General features: G+C 43.0%; 1 protein-coding gene across 1 annotated transcript in view; it reads left to right on the top strand.

Moving 5' to 3' along the window:
• The window catches only part of PLCXD3 (phosphatidylinositol specific phospholipase C X domain containing 3), a 38,514-nt gene that overhangs the window by 483 nt on the left and 11,062 nt on the right, over positions 1-26,969 (top strand). The window contains exon 2 of the mRNA XM_008630654.2: positions 928-1,636. Within this exon, the coding sequence (XP_008628876.1) occupies positions 928-1,636 (709 nt within the window). The remainder of the gene's footprint in view (positions 1-927; positions 1,637-26,969) is intronic.

The following is a 26,969-nucleotide window of genomic DNA, read 5'->3' as shown; positions in this document are numbered from 1 at the left end:
CAGGGTGATGGTTGACAAAGGTGATAAGCATCTCCTAGGGTCAGCTCATCTCTCCATAAAGCTGCATTCTTGTAGATGTCTGAATGCTGAGCATAGTTAATTGGGGCTTTTGTTTTGAGATTGGGGTTTTTTTAAATGGATGTACCTTAAGAGAGAGAATTTTGTATAGTGAAGTGCCACACATATTTGTATTAAACTCTATGTTGTAGAAAATGGTAACTCCTGTACATAGTCATGTTAATTTTTACATCCCATTCTTGTGAAGAGCATGCAGCAGAATTTCTGAATTTTATCAGTGAAATGCAATGTTATCCTTGGCTTTATCTGTTGTACTTATTCAGCAAAGGAAGGTAAAGAATTTTAGAAGTAAATTTAAGAAGGAAAACAACATTCAGTAACCTTGTGGATGACCAGATGAGACTTGAAATAAAGATTAGAAAGGTTATGTTCCTTGGCATTTTTTCAACTCCTATTTTAGCTGGCTATAAAGCTGTGTGTGGAATGATGTTGGTTTGTTTTGGTTTTTTCCTTTGGTTCTACAAACTAGACAGTGCACAATCAGTGTGCAGGGCCAGGCTCTCCTCCTTGGCTCATGGGATTTATTGTGTGACTAGCTTTGCTACCACAATTACTTTGATGTTCAGAGCCCACTGGGTTCATTGAGCCTAAAGGCATAAGCAAGTGCTGGACGACAGTGACTGAGCATCCAGACAAGCTGAAACAGACATTACCTTTCTTTCAAGCTCCTACAAGGTGCTGGTGGGGCAGATGCTGCCAGACAAATGTACTGATGTTGAGAGAAAGGGCAGGAAAGGTGGTTGGTGAGTGTGGGTACAGGTCAGAAATTTATTTTCATTGAGAAAAAACCATTAAAGGCTTTTAATATAGGAGTACAATGCTGATAATTTTTCTCTCTTGTGTTTTTAGGGTCTCATGACTCTTTTAGCTTCTACATCGATGAAGCTTCTCCAGTTGGGCCTGAACAGCCAGAGACAGTCCAGAATTTTGTGTCAGTTTTTGGGACTGTGGCTAAAAAGCTGATGAGAAAGTGGTTGGCTACACAGACCATGAACTTCACCAGCCAGCTAGGGGCAGGTATACGGTATTTTGATCTCAGAATTTCCACCAAGCCCAGAGACCCAGACAATGAACTCTACTTTGCTCATGGTTTATTCAGTGCCAAAGTCAAGGAAGGTCTGGAGGAGATCAATGCATTTCTCACTGATCATCCAAAAGAAGTGGTCTTCTTGGACTTCAATCATTTCTATGGGATGCAGAAATGTCATCATGAAAAGCTTGTCCAGATGCTCAAAGACACATACGGAAACAAAATGTGTCCTGCTATATTTGCCCATGAAGTCACCCTCCAGTACCTATGGGAAAAGGAGCACCAAGTGCTAGTGTTCTACCACAGTCCAGTGGCTGTTGAGGTAGCCTTTCTGTGGCCAGGCCAGATGATGCCAGCTCCCTGGGCAAACACAACAGATACGGAAAAGTTGATTCAGTTTCTGCAGGCATCAATCACTGAAAGAAGAAAGAAAGGCTCCTTTTTCATCTCTCAAGTAGTGCTGACACCAAAGGCTAGTACGGTGGTAAAAGGGGTTGCAAGTGGTCTCAGAGAAACAATCACAGAAAGGTAAGTTTGTGGCTGGTAATGTGTGCTGGATGAGTGTGGGTAGAACTGTTTTTCTAATTCCATTTAAAGATGCTCTAGCAGATCCATTTCTTCCATGCTACTGTGGCTACTCAGAACTTGGCATAATCCTAAAATATTTAAAGAGAAACACATTGAAGGACATGCTCTTGTATCGTGAAAGAAAATCTGCCACTGAAGCCTAATGAGATATTAAGGGATTGGCTTAACCTTCTCTTTTTTCTGAATGCAGGTTTTGCTAATTTGTTTTGTTTTCCAAATGTGTCTTTTTTTTACCTTAAGCATTGAATATCTTGCCTAAGATTTCCTTACTGGAAAATCTTATCTGTGTCGCGGTATCCCACAGCGGTAGGGAGGAGAAGAGAGATCCAGCAGGCAGGAATTGTGCAGCAAGATTGATTTATTTAATTATTTTACAACTCTTTTATAGACTTGTTTCTTCGTAGTCTAATTGGACAAAGGATCAGCCACCCCTTGGGGGTGATTGGCTAAAATCCTAAAACATCCATTGTCAAAATATTTTTCTACTGTACTATGAACAAAACTTTGCAAGGTGACAGGTGTTCATAGTTTATAGAACTCTGCTAACATCTTCTGTAAGAGAGAAAAGTATCTCACAGGATTGGAAAGAAGCAAGAAAAATTCTTGTTAGCAGCATATTTGTATCCACATATCCGTATGATCTAGATAATTTAAGCTTTTATTTGTGCATTAGGCTTCGGATATGGAATAAAAAATTTTTCGTTCTGGCTCACTAGCAAAGCCTGATGCTGCAGAATTTGCCTTTACACACCTCAAAGATGCATAGTTTCTCTGTCTCTATACCATCACACATTGTATCGAAGACAGCAGGACACCATCAAAGAGAATTTGACTCCTGAAAGTCTTTCTTCATTTATGATAGAGGAAAGAGACAGCAGACCATTGTACAGGTTCTGTACATGGAATAGCTTGTTGACAGGCCATTAGTTGTTACATTACAAAAAAAGCCGCCTGTGCAAGACATGCATTATTTATACCATTCTGACTTTGATAAATAACAGCCAGTTTTGAGCTTAAAGGCATATATATGTGACTATGTTCTTGACAACTTGGTAGGAAAACTGAAATTTAATGCCAAGACACAAGAGCTATTTTCTTTTTCTCCTTAAAAATAAAGAAGAGTTGCAGAGTGTAAAAAACATTTACAATGGGGGTCACTGGCCTGCTAATGTTTATCTCTCTGCACAGATGTGCCTGTGACAGGAAGGTCTGTGGCAAGCATATCCTGTTCTATGAGATGAAAGATGCAGTGTCTGCAAAGAAAACATGCCTCATATTTGAGAAAGGTTGAGCTATTTTTATGGCAGCTTTCCCAAGCAACTGTGAACTTGAAAAAATAGGTAAAAACTTTACCTGACATTGTACAACAATGACACGGAAGGTTTTATGAGCAGTGGAACATGATTTAGAAGTGCTACTGCACTTGCAGCTGTTGGTATATCCTTCATCTATGTTTCATGGGCTCCATTGGACTGGAGAATCTCCCTCTCTCCTCAGTCTGAAGAGCACTTCTCTATACTAAAATACCGCTTTGTTGATGGGTTTTACCAAGAAACATCTTGTTGTTAAGGGTTTTTCGCCTGGTAAACATCTTTCTGAGTGTTCTTTAGAACATGAAGTAGCAAAATCAGGAAGCGAACAGGTTGTTCTTAATGCTTGTTGTATCAATAAAATAGCCATCAAACCCCATTTTCTTCATCTTTGGCTCATAATGTGCTTTTTTGAAGTTGTTTGGAAAATAAAGATTTGAAATAGATGCTGAATATGTTTGACTGAGCTCTGAATGTCCAGAGCCTTTGAACTCTTAGTAGGCCTTTCTCAACAGCAAATCTTGAAATTGCAACTAACTTCAAATGTCAATAAATAATTGGGCTGAAAAACCTGGAAATGTTGTTTTGCCAGATTCAAACGGAGATTTTTCACATGATCCTCAATTTTGTAGTCGTGTCTGCTACATGAGAAGTTGTTTCCTTTTTTGCATATTTCCTTTAGCCATTATGAGAGAAATAGACCTTCAAAATAATCTCCAAGTCTAATATTTAGTCTTCCAAATGTGGTATCTTATTTGGAATTTTTATTTTTAATACAAAAAATGCACTGTATGAAGAAACAGGCTTGGAATGTATGATAATGTAGATAGAAACTGAGCTTGTATTTTGAGTTAGCTGCTCTAAAAGTAAACATCAAATATATTCAGAACTGCTCTTCAGATGATTCTGTTAAAAAATAAATAGACAAGCAATTAAAAGATGAAGTACAATTTACACACTAGAATGTACACAGTTCTCTTCAATCTCACTGCCATAACGTTTCAGTAGCTTAAAATCCATGCAAAAGGTATCAAGACCTATGTTCCAGCTGTGCTGTTTTTGCCACTTTGAACCATCACTCGGTAAAGAGATTATTTTGTCTTTTTCAGAATAAATACCCAGATCAAATCCCATCTTTGTGTCCAGGTAGATAATATATGTGCTTTTTTTGCCAGTTACTGTATAGACTTATGTTATACTGTTTTCTCCTCATTAAGAAATACTGGTGAAGAGCCTTACATTAAGAATGCAGTTATCTTGCTTTTGGCAGCAGTTTTGTAACCATACTTGCATGGGGTTCTCCCCTTCCACTGAATTTTAAAAGATCTGAATGTAAATGAATTAGGTTGAATTTTACAAATAGTTCTGGTGTGGGGGTTGTTTTCCGGTTTGATTTGGGGTTTTTTCCTAAATCAAGTATACGTTTAAGAAATGTTTCTTTGGCATTTTAAAATAAAACATAGAGTAATTTCTTTTGTTTTGTTTCTCCATCTTTACAGTGGCCTTTTATATAGTGACTTAGTTTTGAAAATAGAGCAAAGTTTAGATCCTCTCAGATGCAGTAAAACATACCAGGTTTTGATCTCTGAAGTTGTTTGTTAGTCATGAAACTGTTTATGAGAAGAGCAGTGGCTACCTTAGAGGGAGAACATGATTTCCATGGTCCTTGGACATCTGTGAGCAGGCAGATGCCATGCAGCAATCCAATCCACACTCCATTCTGCTGTTTTGTAGCTTATGTTGGGAAAGAGCACAGTGAAATATTCCTCTGTAGCCAAGACTGTTGGTTTAATGGCTTTTTATCATGTTTGCCCTGTGGTGGTGGAGGTCCACACAGGCACACTGCAGTAGAGCAGCTTTCCAAGGCAATATATTTCAGAAGGAGAAGGGATGTTATTCTGTAACTTGTTCCCCACAGCACAGATATGCAAGCTGTGAGGCCCACAATAACCTCAATTTAAAAAACAAAACATTTTCACGCTCCTAAGACTCAACTCAGTGAAGATATACCAGGACTGTTTTCTACTGATGTTTGCTCACAGGCTTTGCTGTCATCACAGGTAGTATTCTGTGGTACAGTAATTAGAAAGAAGGGGAAATTATAAAGTTACGAAGCTTTCTGTCCTGCACAAATACAAGAGGGAAAAGCCATTTCTTGTAATGGTCTTCCTAGGACCACAGTTCAGTGTAACAAATCTTGGTATCACTGATTTCACCTTCACTACTTGAATGAGGAGAATCGCTTGCATGTGTGCACATTATGTTTCTTGGATTTGATGAAAAACTTTGAGGACTCTCAATATGTTTCCAGGCTTAACATTCTGTCACACACACAGTTTAGATGCCAAGAAATGCTCTTTAATTAGCAAACAGTATATGCCAAATGAACTACGTTTGCAGTTCTCATTGAACTAACTTCATAGTGAGGCAGCTGCCTTCAGTATATCTGAAAGGTGCTTGTGACACACCCTTTTGATTAGTGTAGAGCTGTTCTTCCTAAAAATCTAGTTTGCTTTCTGATTTGCAGTGAAATTACTAATTTTATCTATGACACTTGAGACAAACATGATACTCTCTTTGTTGTCTCTGTAGTTTAATAATATAGAAGAAGAATAGCTCTCCTTCAGGGGATGTAGAAATCCAGTGGTACTTTTAAAGCTTTCAAAAAATAGAAAGTAAACACATACCCCGCCAATTGTCACTTGATTTCCAAATTAATCTCTAAGGATAATGTTCCCTGTGGCTCACATATGACTAAATCCTTGCCTACCATGCTAAAGCTTCCTCCTTAGCAACCAAACCAAATTAAAAAAAATATATCCTGCACAGGAAAATGAACCTTTTGAAGTGGAGGCAAAGCATCCAATCCACACTATTAACAGAAGGGGTGGTAAGTAGGCCACAGAAGCTGTCAGGAGAAAATCCGTCTCTGGGTACAGTTATGAACTAAGCGGAGTCAGATTTAGCTGGCGAATAGGTGGATATTGTATGAAAAATGATCCCTGAAGTTTCAAGAAGTGGGATTTTTTGAGTCAGTTACTGATGGTGCCACACCTCCGTCAGCTGAATTTTTTAGTTTCTGTGTGGCAGGAAGAGTGGGAATTGATATTTTAATCCACACTTCATACTGACTGATGCCATTCTTAAACTATTTTATATGAAAAACAACAGAAATAGCAACTGTGGCAACTGTATTTTCCTAATTGTCTGCATCCTTCCTGAGTGTAACCTTGATGTCTGTCTCCTTTGTGGGCTGCAAGAGAGCAGGAGGCTCCAGTGAGCTGGTTCAGATTTAGGACTCAAGAAGCTGATGTGTCAGCTCTTTAGCTGCTGAGAGGTGAGGGGAGGAGACTCAGTCTCTCACTAATGTGTGTGGTACAAGCACGCCTGACTGCACCGTGTTTGCCTTGGAACACGGCTGTCTTTTCCTTTCTTCTTTTGTTTTTTTTTATTTCCTGACCTCAGAAGGCACAAAATGTCATTCTGGTATATTAGTAGGCAATTCAAAAGCACTCTGGGCAATCCAGACAAATCCTTAGTATTTCTGTTCTTCCTCAAAGTATCCTTAATTACTTTTCCAGTCTTTCTACACAAGAAGCAATCTCTGTGTTTACACACAGAACAGCACAGGGAGATTTCATTGGAAGAATCTATCTACCACGTCAACAGGCCTGCTCAGTAAAATCCTGAATGGGCTGTGTATGTGTAGTGGCATTTCATCATTGGACCGTCTGTCTGCATGAGAATTTTAGTATGGCATTCCCACAGGAAGGGTTGTGTTGTTGTTTGATGGCTTTGGTCATGAACCTGGAATGGTATTAAATTGCCACAAAACAAAGGAGCACAGATTTTTAATAACTTTGCTAAAGTATTTATCTACATACCCACCAGTAGCCTGTGGGATTTGGTGACAGAAGAAGATTGGCATGGTGATCACCAGAGTGACCTCTGTGATCAGTGGCTTGGCTTTTGGGTGTTCATTTGGGGTAGTTGTCTTGATGTTTTCTTCTGGCAGGGATAGGGGTCTCACAGTTTTTCCCTCTGTTTGATGTGCTTGTGAGTTTTATCATGTTGGGCACCAAAACACCTGCTTACAGTTACAGTATATGCTGTGTGACTGCTTGTAAAGATACTTTATGTTTTCCTGTCACTGCACTCTGGGCACAGTGTGACCCTACACATACAGACAGCAGCAAGTGTTCTTCATCACAAAAAGGAAATGTTCATTCTCTCCCCTCCACTGCTGTAAGCTGTCACTAACATCTACTTGTCTCAAAGATTTCACACTTCAACTTACGGCTGCTGTAGTGAAATTGCAAATGTCTCATTAAGTCAGTTGGGTTTTCTTTGATCTTTCTGCATTACTCAGATCACTAAGGAAACTCAAAAGCTAATAGATGCTAACAAGTGCTGACCCCAGGGAAAATGCATTTGCTAATGCTGGGCCTGATCTGTGTAGCTGCTTTTAGTTCATTGTGAAGGAAATGGTTCCTTGATGGGTTGATGCTTCTGCTCTTCATTTATAAGGTACAAAATGAGCACAGAGATTTACACAAACAAGCTTTTCCAGATGTATTCACAAAATGGTGTTCAAGTTGGTAATAATTTTCTGTAAAGCAAAGATGTTTCATACAAACTTGAGCAAATACAAACTCAGTAGGTATGGCAACGTCCATGTTTCTGTGTTGTGTTAGCTCTTGCATGCTGCAAATCATTGTTTTCAAGACTATATAAGTAGATCTATAGGCACATCCTTGTCAAATTTCAAGCAGAGAACTGGACAGTTCTGGACAAACTATCATGCTCATTAGGTTTGGAAGTTTGAATTTTTAATCTTCTGTAGATGCTCCACAGTCCTAGAGGGGTAGGATGTGAATAGAAATTGTCAAAACAAAATCCTGTCAGCTCTTAAAACCATGTTGAGCATTCTGTATAATTTCTGATAGGTTTGAGCAATTCTCAGCAGCCTCTAAAGCCTTGGAGGGCTTTCAAATGCAATCTGGAGAGAATGCATCCACACTGTCCCTGGAGAGGTCACCTGCATACCCCAGCTTCTGCAGCTATCTCCACTTGGCTGGTAGGAAAGGTTTAAGACAGGACAGGCTGTTAAAGAAGCCTTAGCTACAGAAACCCCTTAAATCTATTTTCAGAATTCACACCAAGCCTGCAATTAATTTCATTAAATGCTTCCCTGTGCTTACAAACAAGTAGCCTTTGCAGACTGAATGAACAGTCTGCCCTGCAGGCTGCAGCCAGGGACGTGTTGGATAAAGCATGCAGAGGAAGCAGTAAGGGATTCTGGCACACTGGTGCCACATTTGTACAAAAGATATCACTGCAACAGGGGGCTGGAAATAGCGAAGGCAGCCAGGCCAAAGGTCTTGCTGCTGTACCACCTTCTGTATGATGCAGAACTTGCATAGTCCATAAAAATGCCCATGCTTTTCTTCTGTTGAAACAGAGGTGGTACAGTTTTTTTCCCTATGAATTTGGTAATGTCTGTGGGTTGCAACGTAATTTTTTCTTAAGGAGCCACTGTCTCTGTGAAAGGTGCTGGTTTCATGAATACAAATCCTGCAAATATCTAGCCTTCTTTTACTGATCTTCTCTTTACACCTTTACAGTTAGGCAAATGTTTTCTAATTCTATGTTCCTCCAGGACTGATATTTTTTCTTTTTTTTCAGGGGATGAGGGGAGGGCTAGGTCTAACACACAAACTTGATGTAGTCAAAGATTATAATAAGAGTTTGTCTGTAATTATAATGATATAATTGCATGTAATGTCCCAGGCTGTACAGTTGCCCTAGAGAGCACGGCCTGTTATATTAAAATGTCTTTGAGTATTTATTTCAGACACTAAGAAAAATAATAAAAGACATATCTATAAGATGCTGAATGATCATACAGTGGGATTTGACCTTTGGCAATATTTTAATACCGTAGCTGTTGATCTGAGGGTCTTTGTAACTAAGCAACTGTCATCCAGAATGTATTATATCATAAAAGAGTATTAAGATATGAAGACTAAGTAGTTAGAGTGAAATAGGAGCCATGGTGAGATGCAGGCACTTTCCTATTGAACATTCTTGTTTTCTGAGCTACAGCACAAAGGATGAACTTTACCATGATTTGTTCCATGGTGGGGTATTGAAACCTGCACTCTGCACTCTCAGCTCTGTGAGCAGGCACTGTTGTGTAGTAAATCAAGTATGATATTAGATCTTGGGTAACAGACATTAATTTTGCAGCTGGACAGCAAAGAAGGACTGCCATGGTTCTTTATTCCCTTCCTTCTTGGATTTAGAATCAAAGACTCATTAAGAAGAGATCTCCAAGATCATTGAGTCCAACCTTTGACCGAATACCTTCATGCCAGTAAACTGTACAACTAAGTGCCATGTCCAGTACTTTCCTGGACACTTCCAGGGATGGTGATTCCAGCGCCTCCTTGGGCAGCCAGTTCCAATCCCTAATCAACCTTTTAGTGAAGAAATTCTTCCTGATGTCCAGCTTGAACCTCCCCTGGTGCACCTTGGGGCCATTTCCTCATGTCCTATTGCTGGTTGCCTGGCGGAGCAGGTCAACCCCACCTTGGTACAACCTGTGCAGCCTTGTAGAGAGCAAAAAAGGCCACCCCTGAGCCTGTTTTTCTGCAGGCAAAACAACCCCACTGCCTCAGCCACTCCTCATTTGACTTACTCTCTAGACGTTTTCTCAGATCTGATGCCATTCTCTGGACTCACTCCATCACTGCCACGTGTTTTTGGAATGAGGGGCCCAAAGCTGGACACAGGATTTGAGGTGTGGCCTCATCAGTGCCCAGTACAGGGGGACAATCCCTGCCCTGGTCCTGCTGGCCACACTATTGCTGATCCAGGCCAGGATGCCATTGGCCTCCTTGACCACCTGGGCACTGCTGGCTCATGTTCAGCTGGTGGCAACCAGCACCCCGAAGTCCTTTTCCACAGTGCAGCTTTCCAGCCCCTCTGCCCCAGCCTGTGGTGCTGCCTGGGGTTGTTGTGACCCAAGATCAGGATTCAGCACTTGCCCTTGTTGAACCTCCCAGCATTGGCCTCAGCCCTTTGATCTGGCCTGTCCAGATCCCTCTGCAGAGCCTTCCTGCCCTCCAGCAGATCAGCACTACCACCCAACTTATTTACATACTCTGATGTCTGAAACTGGCTTCTTTGCTTTTCCAGTGAGACCTGCTCAAATCACAGCTGTGAGGCAAGGCTGTAATCCCAAATGATTCCTGCAGGTATAGTAGTGTACTGTGTTGCTTGAATAATGGGGAAAGTAACGCAGTTTTGTGCTCGCAGCACGAGCTCTGGCGTGCCCTTGATCAGAGAGAGTCCGGTGGCGTTACTTCTGCGCATCGCAGAAGCGACCTCGGCATCAGGAAAGGCACTGTCTGGGTGCGCTCGCTGGCTTCTTTGTAGGGAGACATGGCAGGAGCCGATGATCTAGGCTCACGTTAGTTCGGAGATAAAGGAAGAGAGAGGGGGTTCTGGTTTGGCTTCCAACAGGTTTATTGTCAGAAGTTTAGCAACCAGAATATGGCAATGATCTTAAACTTCCCGAGAGCCTTTTCCCTCAGTTTTATAGGGGGTTTGAAAACTGCGGGGAAAGGGGAAAACAACCAGTGAGTTACAAAGCAGGGGGCAGAATACAATTCAACAAGATCCAATGGGGGAAACCGGGAGGCAGGAGTTATAAAAAAGAACCCATGAACAACCAAGTAAGAGAGAATTTTCCTGAACAAGGGGAGGCAGTTTGGACCCGGGCACAGCCCAGGGGGAATGCGGCTTAAGCTTCTGAACCGCCCCTCAACCCACCCTCCGAGTCTGTGTCTTGGGGAAACTTGATCCGTGGGAGGGTCTGGGATTGATTGGCATCGCGCTGCCCCAGCCCTGCAGTGGGCTGCGTCATAGCAACATCTCCTCCCTTTTTATTATATTGAAATGAGGGAGGGGACTTAAGGGATTTTAAAACCAAACACTTAAAAATGGGAAGGACTAGTAAAATTAACAACACCATAAACAAAACCCATACAATGTCTTTGACAGTGGAGGGAATCCGGCTGCTGAAGCTCCCAGTGCACAGGAGGAGCTGCAGCAGCAGGTGGGACAGCAGCAGGTGGGATGTCATCACTCAGTCAAGGGTGGTAACTTTAGGAAAAGTGTAACAGAAATATAATTAACACAAGTCCAATTAACTTAAATAACAATAGCTCCCTTGGGCTCCCCCTCTTTCAATAAAAACAGAGAGATCATTTTTGGGACGGGAAACACAGCAGGGAGTCTGGGAAGGGGAGGGTTTGTTTTTCGGGCCTGGAGGAGGAGTCTTTTTCCTAAGTGGTTTGGTTTTTCTTCTTTTCCAGGCTGTGGCAGCTTCTTTCCTCTGTTTGGCATCTGTAGGTGGTCTCAAAAAGGGTTTGATCCACTTCCCAGGGACTCATTTTGGACTCTCTGGGGTGGAAACACACCCATAGCCTCTACCCCAGGTGACTAGGGGGTATGGGCCACGTATTTGTAAAGTATCAGGGTCCTTTTTTAGGACCTCAGGTCTCTCACTCAGTTTATGTTTGGCAGAGTTTGTGAAGTGTCTCATGATGGGAGGGTTGGGTTCCTCATAGGAACAGTTTAAAAAGTTCTAAGTGAACAATGCTTTGGAAAGTCTTATGATGGGGGCAGCGATCTCATTGCCGCCTTTTTGTTGTTCTCAGTCTTCTTAGTGTTTGATGTTTCGTTTCCACGATGGCTTGGCCTGTGGGCGAGTGAGGGATGCCAGTGATGTGATCCACACCCCACTCACTCACAAATCTTTTTAATTCTGCGGAGGTGTATGCTTGGCTATTGTAAGTTTTTATTTTCCTTGGTGTCCCCAACACAGCGAAGGCCTGGACTAAGTGGTTGACAACATCTTTGGCCCTCTCCCCACGATGGGCTGAGGCAAAGGTTGCGCCAGAAAAGGTATCCACAGAAACATGAATATATTTTTGGCGGCCAAATTGGGGGAAGTGGGTGGTATCTGTTTGCCATACCTCACAACTGCCTAGGCCTCAAGGGTTAACCCCTTAACCTAATGATGGAAACTGATGTTTTTGGCAGTTGGGGCATGTGGCCACAATAGCTTTTGCTTGGTCTCGAGTGAGGTGGAACATTCGGATGAGCACTGGAGCATTCTGATGGAACACTGCATGGCTCAGCTGGGCTTGCTGGAATCTGTTAGGCAGATTCGCTAACTCGATGGGCATTGCTAGGGCATCTGCTCTCCTGTTTCCTTCTGCAATAAATCCTGGCAGGTCAGTGTGTGAGCTCTCATGCATGACATAGAATGGTTTCTTTCAGTGGGAGATCAGTTGAATCAATTTTGAAAGCAAATTATGAATTTCTGAGTTTGCAACCTCCTTTAGTAAGGCTCTCTCTGTCCTGGAAACTACACCTGAAACATAGGCCGAATCAGTTATCAGATTGAATGGCTCATTTAATCGTTTAAATGCTCTGACCATGGCTGCAAGTTCTGCCACTTATGGGGATCCTTCGACTACCTGCACATCAGACTCCCACTGTGGAGTGCAAGGATCCTTCCAAGTGATTACAGATTTACAAGATGCACCAGAGCCATCTGAAAAGATTGTCAGGGCATTTAATGGGTTTCTGCTTTGAATTTCTTTTGGAATCAGTTTGAAGACCAAAGTAAACAGTCTGTGTTTTGGATGGTGTATAGAAATTTGGCCTGGGTAGCTGTCTAGGGTGAACTGAAGGTGCACATTTTTTTGAAGGAGGTTATCAAGTGAATCGGTTGTCAATGGTAAGTAGATGCATGTAAAGTCAGACCCTGCAAGGGTGAGGAGGCACGATCTAACCTTCATCACCAGCTGAGCTGTGAGCTCCTGTGGTGTTGTGATACTTTTGGATGGCTGCTGTGAGAGGAAAACCCACTCGATGATTAACAGGGGATCACTCTGCACCTCGTCCCATTGAAATATCAGCCTGTGAAGGTATGGCATTTCCCCTAACACAATAAATTGAAAAGGCAGAGGGCGCAGCGGTGTGCCTGCCGGGACGACAGCGCTTCCTGTACCTTACAGATGGACTGTCTCGCCTCCTTTGTTAGATGCCTGGGTGATGTGAGGTCATCTTTCCCTCGCAGGAGGTTGAACAGAGGAGCGAGATCTTCTGTCGTCAGCCCCAGGAGTGGCCTCACCCAATTTATGGACCTGCAGAGCTGGTGAAGTTCCTGCAAGGTCTTAGAGTTATCATTAATTTTGACTTGTTGGGGAACCACAGTCTGTTCATGGATTTTCAGTCCAAGGTATTTATATGGAGAGGTTTTCTGGACCTTTTCAGCTTGAATTTCAAATCCATTTGCCTCTAAGGCCTCGATTACCTTCCCTAATGTCCACTCTAAATAGGATTGGTTAGGAGCACACACCAAAACATCGTCCATAGAGTGAAGCACTACTGCCTTTGCTGCTAACTTTCTGATGGAGAACAGAATGCGGGCAACATACCACTGGCAGATGGTGGGTGAGTTTTTCATGCCCTGTGGCAGAACTCACCACTAGTAGCGCTACATGGGAACCTTTCGGTTGATGGAAGGTACCAAGAAGGCAAACCAGGGTGCATCGTCTGGGTGTAGTGGGATCGGAAAGAAGCAGTCCTTAATATCAATGACTGCTAGCTTCCACTGCCTAGGGAGCCTAGAGGGTGAAGGCATTCCAGGCTGCAGGGGTCCCATGTCCTCAATGACTGCATTTATTTTCCGCAAGTTGTGTAGGAGGCGCCACTTGTCTTTCGCTGGTTTCGCTGGTTTTGCTGGTTACAAATACCAGGGAGTTCCAATGGCTATTTGAGGGTTCAATGTTTCCCTTTTTCAATTGCTCCTCCACGAGTGCGGTGAGCGCCTTTAACTTGTGTTTTTCCAAAGGCCACTGATCTGTTTAGATATGTTTGTCAGAGATTCAATTTAATTTCTGGAAGGGGCACTCCGCAGTGGCCTTTATTAAAAATTCTGGGGTTGAGATGGAATTTCGACTCGAGTCCCTCACTGGGACATGAGACCCCTGCCCACAGTGTGAACCCAGAGTTAATTACAAAAGGAAGGACTGATGCTATCAGTCCCTCTGGACCCTCAATTTGGATAACTGCCCTGCTTCTCTGGGCAGATATAGATCCCCCCACACCCGTCACGATACCTTCTGCCAGCTGCAGCTCCCAGTGTGACGGCCACTTGTGGGAAGAAATGACTGTCACGTCTACTCCCCCTCCCGTGTCCATCATTCCTGCCAGGCTGATGTCCGAGCCTTGGCAAGACAGTTTGCAATTAAGCATGTGTTTGTCGTTCCCAACTACCTCAGCCCAGAAGACAGAAGGTTTGTAGTCCTGTGGCAGACTGCTGGGCACGAGAATAGCTTGGGCTACAACCTGGTTAGCAGCAAGAAAAAAGGGAGGGTTAACACACTGGATGTTGGTAGTAAACAACCCTTGTGGCCCCACTTGAACAATTTCTGGTGTAACACAAATGTCAGCTAGTGTGTGTACAACATCTTTTAACACAACCAATATACAGTCTCTCAGATTCTCACAACTCACATTCTCTGGGGTGTTACCAAGTCCATTTGAGTTGCAGTGGTTGTGGTAACAATTTTTCTGGTGGCAGTTTTTTTATTTGTTCCCCTGCATGGCCCTGCCAAACCACACAGTCCTGTCAGTTTTTTGGCTGCATCCCAATGGCGGCAGGCAATGTCATTTGCCCTGGGGAGACAGCTCGGAAACCCTGATTAATTGGAGCCAGGACTTGGCAATTTTGGGCTAAGTGCCCTGGTTTGCCACACGTGTGACAGACCCAATTAGCATTTCTTTTGTCCTGAGAGGCTGTAGTTTCAGCAGTGGCTGCAGTTCCTATTAAATTCCCCCATGTTTTTAAATTTGGCTGGTTAATTGGCACTAATGTCATGCAAGCACGAATCATTTGGTTTAGGGTTGGTGGAGGATTGAATGGAAGACCCAAAATCACTCTTTTACAAGCTTCATTGGCATTAGTTTTTTGCAATTTGCGTTATAATATGCTCTCTTGTTTTTGGATCTTCCACTTGTCTTTCCACTACGAGCCTCAGTTTATCCATAAAATCAATAAATGGCTCATTTTGCAGTTGCCGAATCTCTGTATAATTCAATTGAGGCGCTAATTTAGGGGGCATCTAAGAACACTTGCTCTGCCACTTGCTTTACAGCATTCAGGACTGGCTCTGGTGTATTTTGAGCCTGGCTCTGTGGCTTGACTAATAACCCCTCACCGGTAAGGTGATCCATAGAAACCATTGCATTGTTTGGATCCTGAAGTAAAATTGGAAGGAGCTCTCTTAGTCGTTCTCTCCAACTATCATCCCACATTTGAAATTCTGATGGGGAAAGCAAGCAGGGAAATATGCCTTTGATATCATGTGGCACCATCACTGCAGTAGTGAGGGTTATCTGCAGGAGGTTCTTAAAATACTGACTTTCCCTCCTAAAATCCTTCTGGGCTTTGCAAAGCTCTTTCAGCCCTGCAGGATCAAGAGGTTTCCATGTGGGATTATTGCCTGCTCTGTCATAGGTAACAGGAGCGGCAAAGGGATAGGAGGGGGCTGAGGGGACTCCCGGACCCAATTTCAAGACAGCGTCGGTTCCGGTTTCTACCCTGTGGGAACTGGAATTGGGGGTCGTGGGAACCAGGAAGTCCTCCACAGTGGGCAGGATTGGAGGACAAGGAGAAGTGGTCACAGGATGAGCAGCGATTCATGACGCAGGGGGCAGTACCCGACATGTGGGAGGAACCAGAAGATGTTATGTCTGGGGGTGGAGATAGGAAAGGGTTGGGGGGATGAGGGTGAAAGGGATTGCGGGAAGAAGAGGGGGGAGGGGTGGTCTGTGCCATGCAGTCTCCCCCATTATGTAGACATATGGAGTAGGGGGCGGATAATGGCAAACAGCATTTAGAACAGTTTTCTGGGCTTACAACTGGGGAAGAGGGCGAGGGATACGGGGTTTGGGAAGGGGTCGAGGCAGCCTGGCCAGGGTGGTTGAAAAGACCGAGAAGGGTCAGGGAGAAGGTAGCAACCCTGTGCCTTTGGGCTTTTTAATCTTTTCATTTTTTTCCAACGAAGGGGAAGTGGGGTGAGGGATACGAGGAGAGGAAGGAGGGATATGGGAAAAACTGGGGGTCGGGTTTTGTGCTTTTCTTTTACTTTCCGGTCCATTTTATGTAAGTCTCTCAATACCAAAACTAAGGGGAGATATTTTTCTCCAGAGGTGTCTCCTTTCCAGTTTAAATCAGTAATTTTATCACTCACAGCCTGCCAGAAGGCAGGTGATTTTAAATTTGTGGGAGACGCTTGAAGAAGGCAAAAGAAAAGCCAGCGAACCAACTGTTTTATCAAACCCTTTGAAAATTTAAACCCACTAACTTCAAGGGATTTTGCAACTTGGAGAAAAACCTCTTTGGCATTAAGAAAGTTTTGAACCCATGGCTTTCTCAACACTTTTTCCACCTGCCACCCGCAAAAGGAAAAAAGAAACAAAAAAGTCTCAGGGACCGGGGATACTCACACAAGTTTCAGTTCAGCACAAATCAGCACAAATTCACAATTACAGGCATCCGGTCCCAAAACTAAAAACATGGGTGGAGTCCTCTGAAGCTCGGCTGCTCTCCGAGGTCAGTTCAGTGCAAAATCAGTGGGAGTTAGCAAACTTCTCTCAGGGCACCACTCCTAAAACAGAGCGAGCTGCACCAAGGGGCGTTGGCAGCTCCAAAGTCACTTTTTTCGCTGTCCACCGACAGCCACGATGTCACAGGGATCCACTTGTATGAGCCCCACGCTTGGATGCCAACCTAACACAGTTCTATCCTCACCGATGATCTAGGCTCACGTTAGTTCGGAGATAAAGGAAGAGAGAGGGGGTTCTGGTTTGGCTTCCAACAGGTTTATTGTCAGAAGTTTAGCAACCAGAATATGGCAATGATCTTAAACTTCCCGAGAGCCTTTTCCCTCAGTTTTATAGGGGGTTTGAAAACTGCGGGGAAAGGGGAAAACAACCAGTGAGTTACAAAGCAGGGGGCAGAATACAATTCAACAAGATCCAATGGGGGAAACCGGGAGGCAGGAGTTATAAAAAAGAACCCATGAACAACCAAGTAAGAGAGAATTTTCCTGAACAAGGGGAGGCAGTTTGGACCCGGGCACAGCCCAGGGGGGATGCAGCTTAAGCTTCTGAACCGCCCCTCAACCCACCCTCCGAGTCTGTGTCTTGGGGAAACTTGATCCGTGGGAGGGTCTGGGATTGATTGGCATCGCGCTGCCCCAGCCCTGCAGTGGGCTGCGTCATAGCAACAGGAAAGGGTCATTTTTTCCAGTGTGCTCGCTACTGTTTCCCAAGGTTTGAGGGGATATTGAAAAGAAACTTGCCTCCTTGTGAGCAGGCTTTTTTCTCAGAGCAATGTTTATTGCGATGCGTCTTGAATTTGCACATCTTATCAGAGAAAAGCAGCTCCAGGGGCACCTCTCTGTTCCCTGCTTTTGGCTGAGACAATGCTGAAACAGCAAGGACTTGGCTCTTCACAACTTTTCATACTCTCTCAACTATCTGTCCAGCTGTGTGGGGCTTGTGCCAATCACTCTGTGTCAGAAGGAGGATCTGCCTCTGCTAAAGGAGCACTGTTGTCACATCCCTTCCTTAGCCACTTATCTTCATCTCTCTCCTCCCACACATGCTCTTTTTACTTAGATTTGCTTTTTTCCTCTAAGCTGTTGCAAGTAGTCAGCCCAGCAAGCTTCATTTCTACTTCAGCTAACTGTGAGGTGATGGTTAGGGTTTGGGTAATTAGGGTGAAAATATAAATCTGAAGCCAGACTGTTACCATCAGCCTTTAAAGATGGTAAAGATTTAGGAAAGGATATTTTGTGCCCAGGAATGCTGTCTCAGGCTATTGTCAAGTGCCAGGCATGTGATCCTGAAGCTCATTGTTGGAATGTCATCAAGGTATTTGTGTGTTGTCCAAGCCTGGTGCTATTTCCATGAAGAGTAGGAGCACATGGCATGGGGTGTGTCTGTGACCAGTTTGGTCCATCTATGAAGGAGCCTTCTGCTTAAGGTGAAGGACAGGACTCAGCTGAGACAGGTGAGTAAGGTCACTGCTGTGGCATTACAAATGAGAGCCGTGCTCCTGCCCTGTTTTCACACCAGGCACAGTGAGGTCTTCTGAGCCTGTTGTTAATTGCAGCTCAGAACATTTGGCTGATAATGATCTATCTCACCTAGTGGCATTTGCTGCTGGTTTCCTCTCTCCATCAGACAGTGTTTCACTGCTGTTGGTGTCTGGCTGTACTAGAACAGGAGACACATAAATCCAGCTGAATGGTTTTCTCTTGGTGGAAAGCACCCTCATTTGAGCTCTGCAATCTGAGGAATTTTTGTGGAGGTATTCATTCATGTGATGAACATCTGGTTTGGTGGGGTTTTTTTCCTTCTAAGCTGTTTCTCATAAGAAATACAGGTGGATTGTTGTTTGAGAAATATTTTTCAGCTCTGGAAGGACATTGCTTTGTCCTTTAATAACTGGAAGTATGAGTATCCAAAAGAGATCTACAAAGATGCAGAAGAGTCTAGAGGAGATACTGTATGAAGAGTGGCTGAGTTCACTTGGCTTGTTCAGCCTGGAGGAGTCTCAGAGGAGACCTCAGAGCAGACTGGAGCTTCCTCACAAAGGGAAATGGAGGAGCAGGCACTGGTCTTTCTATTCACCAGCAACAGGACCATGGGAATGGCATGAAGCTGTGTCAAGAGAGGTTTAGGTTGGATATCAGGAAAAGGTTCTTCACCTAGAGGGTGATCGAGCCCTGGAACAGGGTGCCCACAGAAATGGTCACAGCACTCAGTGTGGCGGAGTCCAAGAAGAGTTTGGACAATGCTCTCAGGCATGTGGTGTGACTCTTGGGGTTGTCCTGTGCAGGCCAGGAGTTGGATTTCAATGATCCTTGTGGGTTCCTTCCAAGTCAAGAAATTCTATGACACCATGAAATAATGTGTTTTATGGAGTGACACTCAGGATCAGTTACTGTAATTCCCTCTCAGTAACCTTCTGGACTCCTGTCCTGCCAGCATTGACTGTACCAGCTGCCCAGCTCTTCTGAGAAGAAAGGGTGTATCTCTGGAGATACAGACTCATGCCTGCTTGTTGAATGTTTTGTAAATGGTCTGTGTTTTTCTCCAGGCCACTCTTTGTGAACTCGTGTTGTCTCTTAAGTAACATCTCTGTTGATGCATGTTATACCAATGCACTGGGTCACACTGATAGAGGTTGAGCTGTCTGGCAGATTTACCCCAGTCTGTGAGGCAGAGATATGCAAGGTCTCTCTGCCTGGTCTTTGATGCAAGACAGGTGCTTAGCTGAGACTGACCATCAGCCTCTAGTGTGAGAGTTTTATTGGAGGAAGAGGACTGCAGCAGCTCTGTGATGAATGTGCAGCTTGGTCTGTAGTCCACAAGAGGAGTGTGAGCTAGTGCAGGGGATCTCATCAAGCACCATGCCTGGCTGATGTGGCAGGTCTGCTTTTCCTTGTGCTGATGAGGCAGCATGACTCAATGTCATGATGATGGAGAAGGGAATGACTTCTCTTGGCAGCCTTTCCTCCCAGATATCTGAAGTGAATTGATATTAAGGCAGGGGAGTAAAACCACTGTAAGAGGAAGATCAGATTTGTGTTCTTTTTAGGTAGTATCTAAGTACATGAGACCTGATGAGATGCATCCCAAAGTCCTGAGGGAATTGGCTGTTGGAGTTGCCATGCTGCTGTCTGTGATGTTTGAAATTCATGGCAGTCAGGTGAAGTCCCAGGTGACTGGAAACGGGGGAAATGTTGTACCCATTTTTAAGAAGGGTAGAAGGGAGGACCCTGGGAACTACTGACCAGTCAGCCTCCCATCTCTGCCAGGGAAGATGGCGAAAGGGATCCTCATGGAAGTTACACTAAGTCACATAGAGGACAGGGAGGTGATTCAAGACAGCCATCACAGCTTCACTGAGGGCAAGTATTTCCTGGCCAACCTACCAGGCTTCTATGGTGGAGTGACCACATCACTGGACAGGAGATGTCATCTGTGTCGACTTGTGTAAAGCCTTTGACATGGCCCCCCGCAACATCCTTCTCTCTAAATAAGAGAGATATGGATTTGATGACTTTGGTGAATGATGAATGGCTTGGATAGATATCCAGAGTGTAGTGGTTAACAGCTCAGAGTCCTCCTTATGGACATCAGTAACAAGAGGTGTCCCTCAGATGACTTTTAAAGATTCATTTCAACCCAAACAGTTGAGTTATTCCATGACTCTTTGCTATAGTGTTTCTCAACCAAGTATCTCTCTTGGCTTCTCTCCAGGGGGATTTTACTTTATTGCTGATGCATGCTCTGTAGTCCCCTCGTAAATTTTTACAAGATATATAATGTATTTTTCAGTCTACCTTTTCCCTGATGGTTGGCAACCATGGTTCATTGCTGTGGAGTTCTTGTTAAATAAAATATGAGATCAATTGAAAAGTTATCAGTATTACTGGAAACATGAGACTTCTCACAATGTCTGCCTATTTTTAGTGCTGATCAGAACCAGTAAGAGTGCTCCAAGTAACCAAATAAATTTTTGTTTTTAAAGCTAATTTGAGACCACATCAGCGGTATATTGTTTAATATTTTATTTCCTTTGTTAGGAGTTTGGTCTGCAGTTGTTAGTATTTTAGATGTGACATTAAGTGCATGTTTGTGTGAATTTTTTCAACCCAGAGATTACAAAACCATTTATTCTTTTTCCTATCAATGCAGCTTTTTATTGAAAACTGCAGGTATTTTAAAGTCTACTCTTTTTTTTTCCCAGGAATTCTCCTTTCAGTGTTTTTCCCCAGGGAAAAGTCTATTTTAGCAAAATGCTTTATGTCAAAACATTCAATTTTCACTCCTATTAATTCTGTCTTGTCTTTAGATTTATGTTAAAGTCTTAATTGCAATATTTAATGCTGTTTCTATATACACAGCTTTTCATTTTTAAATTCAGAAATAGGTCTTGGACTTTATTTTGTGGAAAGGCCAACATTTTGGTTTTGCTTTCTAATATGAAACAAAATCACATTTTACAATGCTGGAGTCTATCAGAACAGCAGTTCTTGGTTTCAGGATCTTTGCTTTAGATCTATTTCATACCACAGCAGATATCTAGCACTGAAGCATTCAACCTTTGCCAACTCTTGGTATCACTGTTTATCAAGTGACATCTTTTTCTCTCATTCCTAATATCCATTTTGACTTTGCTCATGACTATTAGAACCTGCAGTTTTATCTGCTATCTATAAGGTGCATACCACCAGCCAAGCAATGCAGCAGTATTATTAAGTGTATTAATTAACCTGGTGTGCCTGATAATAAACACCGTAGGAGGATGGAGTTCTTCAAGGAGACTCTATTGTCTAAGTAATATTGTGCTACATTTCAGGGTCCTTTACTTTTTTTGCAGGAGAAATAAATCAGAATCTGTCTTTAATTTTTCTCTGAGAAAGTTCAACTGCTTTATTTTGGCTAAATAAAGAAGCTAAATGGCCCAACTACCTTCTCCAGAATCTAAAATTATTTGAACTCAAGGCAGACAACATGTTGGCAGATAGCCTAGAGGTAGTGATTCAGGACTATGCCATGTGGAAGAGTCTGACTCAGCTTTTTGACTGATCTGGATTTCGCTGCCAGTCATGTTATGCTGCCACTGATGGTATCATCTAGACTTTTCAAGACGGTTAGCTATAAGGTTGAGTTAAAAGGAAAGATTACTATTATTGTTTGATTACAAAATGTGCCAGTAATGAATGCTAAAAAGGGTGTCTCAGAGGTTAGCAGAGCTATCTAACAGAATGAAAGAAGCAGATATTATTTCCTCCAATATCTCCCCAAAGCCTTCTCTTCTCTAGGCAGACTAACCCCAGCTCTCTCTCATGCTGTATTCATAGGAGAGGTACTTTAGCTCTTTGATCATCTTTGTGGCCTCCTCTGGATCCACTCCAACAGGTACATGTCTTTCCTGTGCTGAGGACCTCAAAGCTGGACATAGTGCTCCAGGTGGGGTCTCATGAGGGCAGAGGGGCATAATGACCTCCCTTGACCTGTTTGTCACACCTGGTATGCCCAGTGCAGCTGGTAAATAATGCATAATGCAGTTGATAAAGTATTAAGTAGTGTATTATCAACTGAAATAGACTTTGGAAATCAGAAATTAAGTTACTTTTTAGAAGTACCAGTCTGTAGAAATGGTAGCATTCCTCAAAGATCCTGGTCATCTTTAATTTTGCCACTAAGGACCTTGAATTCTGTTATAAAGAATAAGAGAGTTTGCTGATAACACAGAATAAGAGACTGTCGTTTTAAGTGAGGAAAGCTGAGGGGCAACATACAGCAAAACCTGGATGCCTGCAGAAGACATGAGATGAAATTCAGTGGCATAAAATGCAGGGTGTGCCGGTTTGGCCAAATCTAGAAATACATCCTCTGAGAGAAGGCGGGTCACAACCATCCCTCCCCCACCAGGTTCGGGAAAAAAAAATTTTCCTCGAAGGAAAGTGAAAGAGATAAAAACTATCTATTTAACAAACACACGGAAAAAGGATAATAATGCTAAATAATAAAGCCTCCCTCTCTGCTGAGAGAAACCTGGGAAAATTTCAGAGTCCTTCCATAGATCTCTCTCTCCCCCTTCTTGGAGCTGGGACCGGGTGGTGGGCCCACCTCCAGGGCCAAGGCCTCGATGGAAATTCTTCTCGATGTATTCTGATGTTGAAACAGTCCAGCAGAGGGAGAAAAAAAGGAAAAAACAAAGTTCCAAGAAAACAAAATTTCAGCTCTCCATCTCTCTCCGGAGAAAGAAAAAAGAGCTGGAAAAAATGGCCGAAAGCAGGCTGGGTGCCTTCCCCACTCTCGCTCTCCTGCCACAGCTGAAAAAAAAGTCTCTATCTCTGTGTGACCTTGAACAAGCTGCAAACTGCTTTGAAGAAGTTTTGCTCAGGTTTTCCTCCCCCCTCTCAGGCTCAGTTTAAAGGCAAAGAAAGGCACAAAATTAATTTTCTGGGCATAGGGCAGCGATAGGGGATACACATCACAAAGTCACCCCAAGACACAGGGTCATATTGATGGGAGCATGCTCTTATAAGACAGGATCTTACCAGCTGGGAATGCCAGGCACGGTAGCTGCTGTAGCGTCACCCACGGTTGGCTAAATCTTAGGCCTTGGTGGAAACTGTGTGGAAGAAAGGGTGGTATCCTCTTGTTGTGCACCTAGACATTTACAGCATGCACAGAAAGATACTCGTACTACCATCTGAGGTGTGGGTAGGATATCTTTTTGGATGCTCAGTGCAATTTTGGTCATCCATGCTCTGAGGAGTAGATAAAACTGGCACAGCTGCAGAGAGGGACTATTAACTAGAATAAACAGGGAGTGAATTGCTGAAGACGTCGAGAAAGCTTGTCTTGTTTATCCTGGCACAATGAAGCGTGAGAGGCTCTGTGATTACCTACTCTCTGTAAATATCATGGGAATAAATACCAGTGAGGGAGAACAGATTAGACTAAGGGCCAGCATACTTACAAGAGCAACAGGTATACACTGACTAAATAAATTTAAGCTGGAAGTGAGAGAAGGGCTCCTTAGAGTGACGTTTTCCAGCAGTTTTCTAGCTGGAAAAGTGGGAGTGAGAAAACTGACTGCTTTTAAGATGAGCATCATCAGCTTTTGAAAGAGGAACAGAGTTCACTAGTTGGCAAGTTCCTCCCAGACATTCTACAGGAGAATGTCATGGCTGCTAACCTCCCTTACCAGAGGCAGCTATGCATGGTCTTGTCCATGGCATTTGCTTTGTCACTGGAGATGGGAGGACAGGACCTCACCATGTTCTGCTCCCCACTGGTCTGCTTGTGGGAGCCCTGGGAGCACTCCGGTCTTGAGACATGGGATGGGGACTCCCACCTATGGGTGGGGAAACAAGTGCTCTTGCGGGTTTCATTCATGACCCCACTGGTTATTGAGAAGTCAGAGAAGTCTGTGTTAGGGACACAGTTCCCCAAGGTGGGACCACCTTGGCAGAAAGTTAACCTGGTGAGCCTGTCTCCCCCCGCTGTAAAAGAGCACTGTAAAAGAGCAGTGACTATTCTGTAACATCTCCTGGGTACTGTATTTTGGATAATTATAATTGGCATAGTAAAGGGTTTATCATATGAATGCTTTAGGCTTGTTAATTCTAGGTTGTGAGAAAAGTTAAGTAGAAAGAATGAGGAATAGCTCTGGGAAGGCTGCTCCTGGTAAATGATTCACAGCAATGCCCAGGATGCTATTTAGGAGGATAGTACCTCTGGGATCCAGCTGATTAACAAAGCTGGTTTAGCTGTGGGAGTCCAGAGCTAGAAGCCAGAAGATGTATAAATTATAATAAGCAGCTCAATCCTTCTCTGTGGAAAGATGAAGCAGTTTTTGTGGAGGAGTTAGTAGGTGTGTGCCTGTGGCCCAGGCACCAGGCTGGGGTTGTGGGGCACAAAAGCACTAGAAGTGGCCATGAGAGCAGAGAAATAACCATCCTTATTATATGTGCTGTGTATCCATTTGGTACATGCCTTGCAAGGGAAATGATAAAGCCAGCCTTGCAGATGAAGGCTGGGTGAAGAAAAAAATAAGACACCAGGAAGCAGAAGAAGTGATGCCTCAGGTGGAGAGATGTACAGAGAGGAATTTGTGTGCTAAATGAAATGTGCTGGGAAAACAGAACTGTAAATGTTGTTGATTCTATTTGTCAAATGGGACTAACCTGAAGACTAGTTGTATTTGAAAACACTTATGAATGATATTTTCTATCTTAGTATTTTAGAAATATTGAAGTGTTTTGACAGTTTTAAGAGACCAAAGAGTGAGAAAAGAATGTTTAATTGGCTACGCTGAATATGAGCTACACATTTAATATATTTTTAATTAACTAAAAAACTGTGTGTTCCTATATCATTTTGTTTCCACCATCTAATTTTCTGACTTGTTTTAATCACAACATCATTCAAATCAGAGCTGTAATTATGCCCAATTTCTGTTACTTGGATGTGCTGCCTGAAATCCTTACTATATTCTTTGCGTCTTGCTGTCCAAATAGCAGCAGGGATGAAAAACTATTTCCCTTTTTCAGAGGTAATTGTTTCTCTTACAATTTTCCATTTAAACTTTGTTAGGTGGATTGCTTCATTGTAGTCTGTTTGCTGAATGTTTCATGAATAAAGCACGTTTTCACCTTTATTCTAAACACTAAGAAAATATTAAACTCCTGGGAACGATGTAAGATGCACCTCTTTACTGCAATTTTCTCTTTTATATATGGTTATTTTCCTTGCATTTTTCACCTTTGCCTTCCATATGAATTATTCTACATATATCTGTCTGAATAGTCTATTGCAGAATATTCTGAACTAGGTACTATGGCAAACAGTCGCCTGCAGATTTGTACTTTTCGGTTGTCTCTGTATTCAGTAGCAAAGAATTCAAATATTGTTGAGATTCACTTTTATTTCAAGGTATCTGCAGGAAGAAACAGTTTTGCAGGCTACACTATTATTCTGAAAAAAAATCCATGTTTTATCTATTTACTTAAGTAATTTAGATTTATTGTAGTAATGATTTCAGTGGAAACTGTACAATGATGTGTGAAATTCTGTTACAAGTTGTATACCAGAGAAATAGTGCTGGCAGTCAGAAGTTTCTTAAATAAACCTTGCCCTCCACCTAGCTGCTCTGCTTTCTCTGCTAGTGTTACATACCTTTTTACTAACTTTCCCTGTTACTCAAAAGTGGGATTTTTGTAACCACTCTGCTAATTCATCTGTGTTCCAAGGCTCTGGGCAGGGCTAAATGCTTTTAAAAATCACCTCTTCTCCTTTGATGTGGTAGATTCTCTTTCATTGTTCTCCATGTCAAATTTCAGAGTATTTCCTCTGTGTACTACCTATTTTTTTCCTCTCTAAATCTCTGTCTTCTTTATTGAATCATTCAAATTTTATATTTTCAAGAATGTGATTTTTTTAACAAGGAAATGAGCCAGCAGCAGCAAGTGAAACTCTGAAATGGTTGCTGAACAGTTCTATACCTTGAATTCCCAGCTAAGTTCCTCAGCAGGACAGCTCTTTGAAAGGTCCCAGATAACACATGGTGGCAGCTCTTGGAGAAGACAAAGCCCTTGGCTGAGTCTGGTGGAGGAAACTTTGGCTGTGAGTTGTCTGGTACTGGCTACAACATATGTCTGTGACAAAGCAGTTCCGGCTCTGCAGTCTGATTCTAACACCTGATTTGAAAGCTTTAATACAGGTGTAGTGGTTTGGTTCGAAATATCCATTACTTACTTATTTTGCTTCTGTGAGATAAGAATTAGGAGAAAGCAAAGCAGGCACAAAACTTAAAAGAATATAAAGAAGTTTATTAACAGACCTAAAAGAAAGAAAAAAAGTCAGACTAAACCTTCAGAACACTTCTCCTTTCCCCACCCTTCTCCCTTCCCCCACTGACAACGTAAAAATACAACCCTTGAGATTTTCAGTCAGTTTACCACCTCTATAATAATCTCCTTTTTCAGTTCACTTAGGGAGAGAAGTCTCTCTTGCTCCTGCTATGGAGACATCTCCACAAGAAACAGTTCTCTCATGGCTTCAATATCACAGCAAGACAGCCGCCTGGGTTGGTTCTCTGCTTGCATGTGAAAGTCCCTTCCCTCATCTTACAGCTTTCCCCACAACTGTTTTTGAGGGTCCAATCTTGAGCTACTGGGGTACCATTTTAAGGATGAGCCATTCAGAAGCAAAGGTTCTCTTCACTTATCTCTGGGAGCATCTTCAGGTCCAGGAACAGAGACCCTCCTCGCCCCACGGGC

Source organism: Corvus brachyrhynchos, unplaced genomic scaffold (genome assembly GCF_000691975.1).
Source record: "Corvus brachyrhynchos isolate BGI_N302 unplaced genomic scaffold, ASM69197v1 scaffold42, whole genome shotgun sequence".
NCBI lineage: Eukaryota > Metazoa > Chordata > Aves > Passeriformes > Corvidae > Corvus > Corvus brachyrhynchos.
Note: the sequence above shows the minus strand (reverse complement) of the source record. Positions and strands in the feature narration are given on the sequence as shown.